This window comes from Rhincodon typus, chromosome 27 (assembly GCF_021869965.1).
Source record: "Rhincodon typus isolate 14 chromosome 27, sRhiTyp1.1, whole genome shotgun sequence".
Lineage (NCBI taxonomy): Eukaryota > Metazoa > Chordata > Chondrichthyes > Orectolobiformes > Rhincodontidae > Rhincodon > Rhincodon typus.
The window spans coordinates 41,065,543-41,075,452 of record NC_063358.1 but is presented as its reverse complement, the minus strand read 5'-3'; the positions used below and the strand labels follow the sequence as shown (position 1 = coordinate 41,075,452).

General features: G+C 39.0%; 1 protein-coding gene across 1 annotated transcript in view; it reads right to left on the bottom strand.

Moving 5' to 3' along the window:
* The window catches only part of adgrb2 (adhesion G protein-coupled receptor B2), a 683,435-nt gene that overhangs the window by 233,250 nt on the left and 440,275 nt on the right, over nt 1-9,910 (bottom strand). Inside the window, exon 15 of the mRNA XM_048613298.1 lies at nt 5,551-5,626. Within this exon, the coding sequence (XP_048469255.1) occupies nt 5,551-5,626 (76 nt within the window). The remainder of the gene's footprint in view (nt 1-5,550; nt 5,627-9,910) is intronic.

Genomic DNA, 9,910 nt, shown 5'->3' with positions numbered 1-9,910 from the left:
TTTTTTCTTCACAGATGCTGACAGACCTGCTGAGGTTTTCCAGCAACTTTGTTTTTGTTCCTGATTCACAGCATCTGAAGTTCTTTCGGTTTTAATTATGCTAAATAAGGAGCTCAATTTGTAACGATAAATGAAATTGAATCCACAAACTTGACTTCCATCCACTGTAATGATTTAAAATACAATTTTCTGACCTTTCAAGTATATGAATAGGTTAAGGTAAGATTGAATCAATAATATTTAAGGTAAAAAAAGGTTAAAAGTTTAGATAGGAACAAATAATCTAAAGGAGTGATTTCAAAGTGTTGGTGTTTCTCTGCACAGCTGCAAAACACATGAAGATAATGAAATGCTGCAGCTAATTTTACCGAGCCAGTTCTGTTCTTGCAAATAGCATGATAATGATTAAATAATCTGTTTTAGTGGTGCTGTATGAGAGCTAAATGCATAAATATTAATAGATTTTGAAGACAGGTGACTAGATTGAGTGTATGGAGACAGGACCAATTCTCACCGGTCTCCATACACACGGACAGAGAAGGACACAAATCTGACTGGGACAACGCATCCCCATAATAGCACAAGACAATCAGAGACATGCCAGGGAATTCCTGGAGACCCGGAACTCCATCAACAAACACATCGAACTGGATCCAATATACAAACCACTGAAAAGTAGAACCGGAAGTAATGCAACCACTCCATCAAACCGAGGCATATAAATAACAAGCGGGACAAAACACCAACACTTCACCGGAGGTGCACTGATGATGTTACCTAGCAGGGTGACGAAGTGTCTGCAATTAAACACACCAGCTCAGCGAGCAAGTCTACAACCTCATCCACAACCCAAGCTACAAATCTTCTCAAAAACTTTATGCACATCTTTTGCAATACATGGACTCCCAGAAGTGTTGGTCACAGATAACAGGCTATGGTTTACCACCAGGGAATTTGAGTATTTTCTAAAGTCAAATGGTATATGTCGTATATGGACAGCTCCGTACCATCCATCATCCAATGGTGTGGCAGAAACAGCAGTCCAATCCTTGAAAGAACGCTGAAAGAAACAGCCTGCAGCTTTACTAGATCCCAAAGGTCCCAGTTCCTATTTGATTATAGGATCAGCCCTCATGCAACTGCAAGGATAGCTCCAAGGGAGTTGTTATTGGGGGGAAGACTCTGCACCAGGTTAAATCTGATTTTCCCAGACCTGGGAGGGGGAGGGTGAAACAGCATCAGGAATGCCAACGCCAGGCACAAGCAAGAGAGACAGTTTACTTCAAGGGACGAAGTTTGGTGTACGAACCACAGCGATGGCCCTGCATGGGTAAGAGGCATAGTCGACGCGAGGTCAGGTCCAGCAATATATAAAGTTTAGATAGATGCAACGGTCCTGACTAGCATGTGGACCACATGAAACCTGTAAACTCAGAAACAGTGTGGGAGCAAAGCATGCCCAGCTCCTCAACTACCTTTCTGATTGTTCCAGAACCCTTGGATTCTCCCTTTCCATCAAGTGTTGAAGATAAACCTTGGAAATCTGAGATGTTGCCACCTTGATGCCTTTGCTGCCTGCAGACACCCTAGGTGCAAGAGGCAATCTACTGTGCGTTATGTGCCGCCTGTATCAGAGGCAGAGTTGGAGAATGTGACCTGGTGCTAAAATGCCCCAGGAGGAACACAAAAAATAACAACCAGCCTATGTCCTCAGACTCAGAGGGGGAAGAGATGTAGTGATTGTAACAAGGTCAGCCAGGTGGACTTCACAGAACATGAGTTATCTGATTGGGGCTGTTAATCTGGTCCAAACAGGGAGCCCTAGTTCACAGATATCAACAGGAGTGTCAGAGGTTCTGCTCACTCTGAGAGAGCTGGATCAGTATCAAGGATTCTCCACGTTACAATAAAGGGTGACTTGTTGATGAGATACTGGCATTTGTGGAATTATTTCAGTCAAGAATCTAAGATTAAGAAGGCATAAATAGGAATAGGAATTCCAAATGCAAACAGATCAGCCTCAATCTTATTGAACGGCAGATCAGGCTCAAGAGGCCACATGGCCTTCTTACGTTTATATTTGATATGTTCATATAAATCACTGGGATTTGCAAGGTTATCAAGAAACTTACCAGAAAAAAATGTGAAGTTATAGTAAAAAAGCAGTGGTAGTTATTTCAAGGTACCATCATAGTATTTGTATTGCATGACTGATTTCCCAAATTATAATTTTCACGTTGTCATACCTATTGTTGTACAGTTCCTTTCTAATGGAATAGAAATGTTTATTAACTTTAGTTTTTAAGTACTTGCATGAGATATATGTTCACACAAGGATTTATACATATGAATAAGCTGTTGATATATGGTATTACTTAAGTGAAATATCTGTTTTCATAAGGAATTTGTTGATGCAGTTCTACTGTATTAATGATCTTGTATCAAAAACAGCATATTTTTACTCACTAGTGACTTTTATTGTTATATTTATTTACAGGATTGTGGGCATTGCTGTCATTGCCTATCCCCAATTGCTCAGAGGGCATTTAAGAGTCAACAACATTGTTGTGGGTCTGGAGTTACATGTAGGCCAAACCAGGTAATGATGGCAGTTCCCTTCCCTACAGGACATTAGCAAACAGATAGGTTTTTCTGACAAACCAAAATAGTTTCATAGTCATAATTAGACTCTTTATTCCAGATATTTACTGAATTCAAATTCCACCACCTGCAATGGTGGGATTTGAACCCAGATCCCCAGAACATTACTAGTGTTTCTGGATTAATAATATAATGATAACAACACAGGTCATTGCCTCCCCACAAACAATATACTGGTAGTTTTATTTCTGCCTCCTGATTAATATCCATTCCTGATAATAAGTGACTTAGCACTGAGTTGGCATAGGGACTATATAGAGCCATGGGGTTTATTGTGGGCATATAGGGTATGAAGTCCATGAGAGATGGGCATAGGGTGGCAATAAGTTATGAGGGAGTGAAGGATAAGAATAGGAGAGGTGTTCCTGTTATAATCTTTGTTTTTAAACTCTGAATACAGAGCTGGAGTGCCCAAGCAGGCTTTCTGCTCAGCCAATGTTAGGAAACAGGTAGCTTCTTATTCTCTCCTATGCTGCTTGGCACAACTCTCAATCCAGCCGACCTCCTGGAGCAAAATGTTAAGTGTGGGTGACCAATTTCAAAGGTTGACTGGGGACAAAATTGGGCTATAGTACAAACTGATGCTATTCCTCTCAGAATTTTGAAGGCATTTTGTAACAGAATTTTTGATAAGATTAGCATATTGCATGAGTCAAGCCTGTTTTAGGTCTGATTTAATCATACTAATGCACGAACAACTTGCTTTACAATTTTTTCCCTACTTTACATGATTCACTGGGTGAAATGCTTTGACATATTTCAATAATGGTTCTTTCTACACCTGTATTGAAAATTTCTAAACATGAATGGTACTTTTCTTAATCCCTTTTGTTGTCTGCACATTACATTGCATAAGCATTGCTCCCTGAGTGTCGGTTGTCAAAATTTAAAAATGATCATTTTCAAATGTTTCCACGGCATCACCTGTCCCAATCTCGGTATCTCTTCCAGTCCTCCAATCCTCTGTGCTTCTCTTATTCTGGCCGCTTGCCCATTATTTCTCAACTAAATTGCTGCACCATCGGTAGCTGTCATGGTACTAAGCTCTGGAATTCTCTTCCTAAAATTCATTTTTCTATCCTGCTTCCTTTCTTTAAGACATTTTTTTAAAAAAAACTATCTCTTTGGCCATACATTTGACCATCTGAATAATTTTGCTTTTGGTGGCCCAACATCTAATTTTGCTTTGCAAGGTTCCTGAGAAGCAACTTAGGGTGTTACAATTAGTTAAGACATCATATTAACATAAATTCTTGTTGAAAACTAAATTAACAACAAAATCTCACATCTGCTGACCATGATTAAATGAAGTTGGATGACTCTCTGTACTGCCAGCAACAATAATGAAGTCAAATAATGTGCTCTTATGTTGGAATACTGTTTTTTATTCATTGGCTCCAAGCGATATTTATTGCCTCTCCCTAATCTCAGTCAAACACGTAGAATCACAGAGATGTTCAGCACAGAAACAGATGCTTCAGTCCAATTCGTCCATGCTGAACGGATGTCGTAAATAAATCTAGTTCCATTTCCCAGCACGTGGCCCATATCCCTATTAACCCTTCCTATTCATACACCCATCGGATGCCTTTTAAATGTTGTAATTTTACCCACCTCCACCATTTCCTCTGGCCAAATCCTACAACCCTGGTAACATCCTTGTAAACATTTTTTGAACCCTTTCAATTTTCACAACATCCCTCTTACAGCAGGGAGACCAGAATTGAACGCAGTATTTCAAAAGTGCCCCAACCAATGCACAGCCGCATCATGACCTCCCAACTCCTGTACTCATAGCACTGACCTATAAAAGTCAAGCATACCAAACACCTTCTTCACTATCTTAGCTACCTGTGACTCTACTTTCAAAGAACTATGAACCTGCACTCCACACATTGCTGTGTGTCTGGAATCACCTGTAGACTCAGACCAGGTAAGGATGGCAGATTTCCTTTCCCAAAGGGCATTGCTGATCCAGACATTTTCTGGACAACAACTGGCAGTGTTTACATGATTGTTAAGTTAGCATTTTATTATAGATTTTTTATTGAATTCAATTTTCACTATTTGCCATTGTAGGATTCAAACCTATGTTCCCAGAAAAATTAGCTAGGATTCTGGATTATTAGTCTAGTGACATTGCAACTACACCATTTTGAAACAGAGTTACCTTTCCACTTTCACAGATCTAAACAGGTCATAGATTTCTGAGCTTGGGAAATAATTTTGTGCTTAGTTCTTAAACAGGCGTATCACCTTAAGCAGATGGGTAGGGAGTAATGTGAATGGGTGCCAGGTGGAAAGGATGCTACGTGGCTTTTTCTACCTCTGCTCTGTAAGTTTCTCAGTATCTAGTGGTTTATCATGCTACCTTCACTCTCTTTTTCTGTATTTGTCCAGTTTCGTTCCCCCCATCTCGAATTCACTTATTGATCTATCTCTATATCCTGAAGTTTACCTCATTACAGCTAACGTCTTGCCCTGTTTCTTCTTTGCTGTTTTGTAGTACCGGATCCTTTGTAAACTGTTATTACTCTTATCATCTCTAATCTCTCTGTTAGTAGTAGTTTACTTATGTTATCACTGAAAATATAAATACATTCAGAAGAACGCACAATCAATTACTCCAAAAGAAGCAGATAAATCATTAATAGTTTTCCTGCCCTCATACATACTATTACATCATCAAGTGGTCTAAGAATTGGAAGCATGTATCTGTCTTATGTAATGCATATTTGTTTAAGAATTGCAAAGTATAATGCATTCTGACTATCCCCGATAATCTGACAGACAAGTGAACCATTATGCAAGTAACTAGTGATGTTGATCTGATGCACTCTTAGCTAGCACTATTCAATGGTTCATGGAATGCAGACAGCACTGACTTACCTTGTAACAGGTAAGATGAGACCCAGCGTCCGATACAGCACAGCTCCAATCACATAATAGGTCGAGTCATCTGTTTCTGAAATGCATGGAAAAACAATATTGTGAGGCAAGTACTATTAAATTTTAAGCCAAGGTATTAGGATGTTAAAAGTCACTTATATATCAAAATCAAGACAAAGGAATAACGTAGAATCACACATTTTGAAAAGGATCATCTACATCTATCAAAATACTGTAAAACAAAAGTGTTGTTATTATCAGTAAAAGAAGCAATTAAGATATAGAATTAAATATTTAAGAATGTAATGAAACTATGGGGATTCCATCCATAAGATTTGTAGTTTGAGACTGATACATTCTTGAGCAGTTTGTTCAGGGAGGAAGTTTGAGATTTTCAATCTTTGTAAACTTGTACAAACTTGCTTTAGGAGGATAAACATGTTCAGAAAAGCCCAAAATACTAAGTGCAATGTGCTGGAAGTTCAAAATACATGCACCATCTTACTCTAAATCCCATTAAACATTTAAAATGGCTTTGTGAAATTTGGGCTGATTCAAGATTCAACTATTATCTGAATAAAGTAGTTTTCGACCTTTACGATCCAAAGGCGGTACTGAGCACCACCACAGCAGCTATAGCTTAGCTGCAGTCAAGCTCTCTCTACAATCACCTAAAAAAACTCCAATAGAAAAATACAGCTAGCACAGCTAGTTTCACAATTGCAGGCAGAACCAAAGCAATTTGCAACAATGGCATACAATTGACTGTACAGTCATGAAAGTAATGTCGGTAGACATGACCACCAAATTTCACAAGCAAATGTCCATGCAAGAAGTCATGAAATGAATGGTTAGTCATCTATTTTAGCATATTGGATGAGGAATAAATGTCAGTTAGAAATCATTTGATGTGGGTTTTGATTCCAAAAGGGTATTTCACTTGGTGTAGCAACTTTTTATGTTATTTCTTGTGACATAATAAACTAGGCATGGATATTTTTTAAAACAAAATCTAACAAATGTTTATTGCAGATGGCTATTGTACATTAATGGTAGTGACTGGGCTAGCATTAAGCTAATATATTACAACTAATAAGTCTACTTCCAGTAATACATCATGCTTTAAGTGATCCCCAAGTAAGATGGAATACTGAAAGGACATTAGTTTACTAGCTCCTCATGCAGAAGAGAGTACTATACTATAGTACCCCACTATAGTATTGGCTGTCAGTCTACATTACTTGCCCTAGAGCACATATTAAACCTCATCTGGAACAAAGATATATCAAGTGAAAGCGGTTTTCTTAGTATAGAGGCTTTATTTATTATGGTTGACAATTTCTTTACACGCTGTGCTTTCCTGTAAGCAGAAAGAGATTTTTAAAAAAATTTTATTAGCCTAGGATGTATTTGAAATCACCTCCAAATATGAATGACCATTGTACTAATTAATTGTGCCATTGAGTCTCATGTAGCTTTGACAGTAATACCTCTACATGGCAATAATTTCCATATACTTTATGAAGGAAACTAACAGGGGGAGTGTATTGCTCAACTTAATGGTCCCATCCTTTAATCTAACTATCTGGACTTGATCACTTTCTTCTCCAGGTAGTAAAATGCATTAAGCGTGGTAATTTGATGATTAACTGCATTTTTTCCTACAGAATCCTGGTGCAGAGATCATATATGATTGTTTTTCAGACAATCTCCCATTAGACGTAGGGTGGTTGACCGACATAACTCCCACAAAATTTCATGATCAACAAGTTTCTTTTCCTCTATAGAGCTTGCGATTTACTGAATTTGATCAAAAAACATTAATGTTTGTGAGTTAGCCTTGATGCTTGTTCCCTAGTCATCTGAAACAAAGGTAAGATATCAAGTGAAAGTAGTTTTCTTAGTATACAGGCTTTATTTATTATGATTGACAATTTCTTTACACTTCATATTTTGTTGTAGGCAGAAAGATTTTTTTTAGTACTTTTACACAGCTGATGACTGTAAATTCTTCCTATAGTCACTGTACTTCAATCATTTTGTGGCCTTCAGGACAGCTTTACTAGCAGGAGCAGCTTCCATCCAGGTGAGCTTTGCAAGTCTGGAACATCAGTGACAGCAAAATATTTAACTATGCAAAGCATTGTCATTGAAAATGGCAGAATTTAATCAGTTATAAAAATCTTGGCTACATTCCAGAGTACTAAAGGATGTGGTCCTGGAAATAGTGGATGCATTGGTGGACATCTTTCAAAATTCTATAGACTCTAGAGCAGTTTCTATGGTTTGGAGGGTGTAAATGTCACCCCTCTATTTTAAAAAAAATAGAAAGAAAGAAAGAAGAAGAAAATTACAGACCAGTTAGACTAAAATCAGTAGTGGGAAAAATTCTAGATTGTATTATAAAAGACTGGATAACAGAACAGAAAGCATTAACTGTATTAGACAAAGTCAGCTGGGGTTTATGAAAGGGAAATCATACTTAAGTAATCTCCTACAGATTTTGAGGATGTAACTAGTAGAATATATAAGCAAGAACCAGCGGATGTAGTGCTTTGGATTTTAAGGAGGCTCTTTATAAGGTTCCACATATGAATCATGCAGAAGAAGTCCTTTGGCTCATCAAGTCTATACCGCCAAAAATATACTACTACCTACACTTTACCGCACTAAGCATACAGACTTGAATATTACCACACTTCAAAATGTTTATCCAAGTACTTTTTAAAAGGTTGTGATATTTCCCTCCTCAACTACACTCACAGGCAGTGCATTCCAGACCATCATCACCCTCTGGGTGGAAAGGCCTTCCTCAAATCCCCTTTAAACCTCCTGCCTTTCACTTTAAAATTATGCCCTCTTGTTGATCCCTCAACTAAGGGGAATAGCTGCTTTCTCTTCATCCTGATCACGCCTCCCATAATCTTACACACCTCTATCAGGTTCACTTCCAAACTTCTCTGCTCCAAAAAATACAAACTGAGCTTACCCAGTCTTTCTTCACAGCTAAAATGCTCCATCTCAGTCAACATCCTAGTGAATCTCCTTTGCACCCCTCTAATGCAATCACATCCTTCCCCTAAGTGTGTTAACCAGAACTGCACACAGTAGTCCAATTGTGGTCTAAGCAAAATTCTGTACTGCTCCAATATGACCTCCCTGCTGTTATAATTGATGCCATGACTGATAAAGGCAAGCATCCTGTATGCCTATTTGACTATCCTATTAATGTGCCCTGCAGATCTATGGACAAATATCTCAAGATCCCTCTGTTCCTCTGAGCTTCCAGTGTCTTATCATTCATTGAGTACTCCCTTATCTCGTTCCTCCTTCCAAAGTGCATTATCTCACATTTATTAGAGTTAAATTCCGTCTGCCACTGATTTACCCATCCGACCAATCCAGACACACAAACAGCCTTCTACCACCACGTTCCAGTTCCTGTCACTGAACAAATTTTGCATCCAGTTGTCCAAGTTCCTTGGATCCCAAAGGCTTTTATATTCTTTATCAGTTTCCCAGCAACGGAATGGATCTGGCAGTTCCTCATGGCTGTTTCAGTGGCGGCGGAAGACACATCCTCAGCAGGGTGAGAGCAGGCTCGGGCACCCAAATGTGGTAGGAGTTGGCTCCTTGGGGAGAGCGAGCCAAACATGGAGGGAGTGAGCCTTTAGGGAGCTTGCGACAGCAGTAATTGTGAGTCCAGTGGCGAGTGATGGCACCAGTACAGGGCATCTTCGAAGTTGGTGGGCCCAGCACAGGACTCGAGGCAGTGATGGCTGCATTAGCTTTCAATGGCAGGATGGCCTCTGCGGTCGGTGGAGAAGGCGGCATTTGTGATTGGCATCAGTCAGCTGCAGTAATGTGGTAGGCCCAAATTGATATTCTGGGTGGATCAACAGGAGTAGTGGTTGCTTCAACAGTGGTATGGTAGGCCCAGTGTGGGGATTCCTAGAATGGACTGTGCAGAAGAAGCATGCCAAAGAGGAGGAGATCGAGCCCCTGTAGTAAGTGTGTTCCCAGTGTGGCTAAGCATTTAGAAAGACTGTAATGTTTGATTTTCAGCTTTGTTTCTTTATTTTTCTACATAATGCTAAGAATTAATGTAAGGTTTAGCTTTTAATTTTGTTACGTCTTTCCATCTTGTTCTTATGATTCTGCATGTAAGTACTTGTACCTAAGATGGAGCCTTATGCGACAAGATTATATACTTTTCACTGTGCTCCTGTACCTTTGTACTTGGGTACACGTGACAATAAAAATCTAAATATAAAATGTAGGATTTTGTCAATGTCCTTGCTGAAATCCATATGAACTACATCAACTGCCCTACCCTCATCCAAATACTTGGACACTGCCT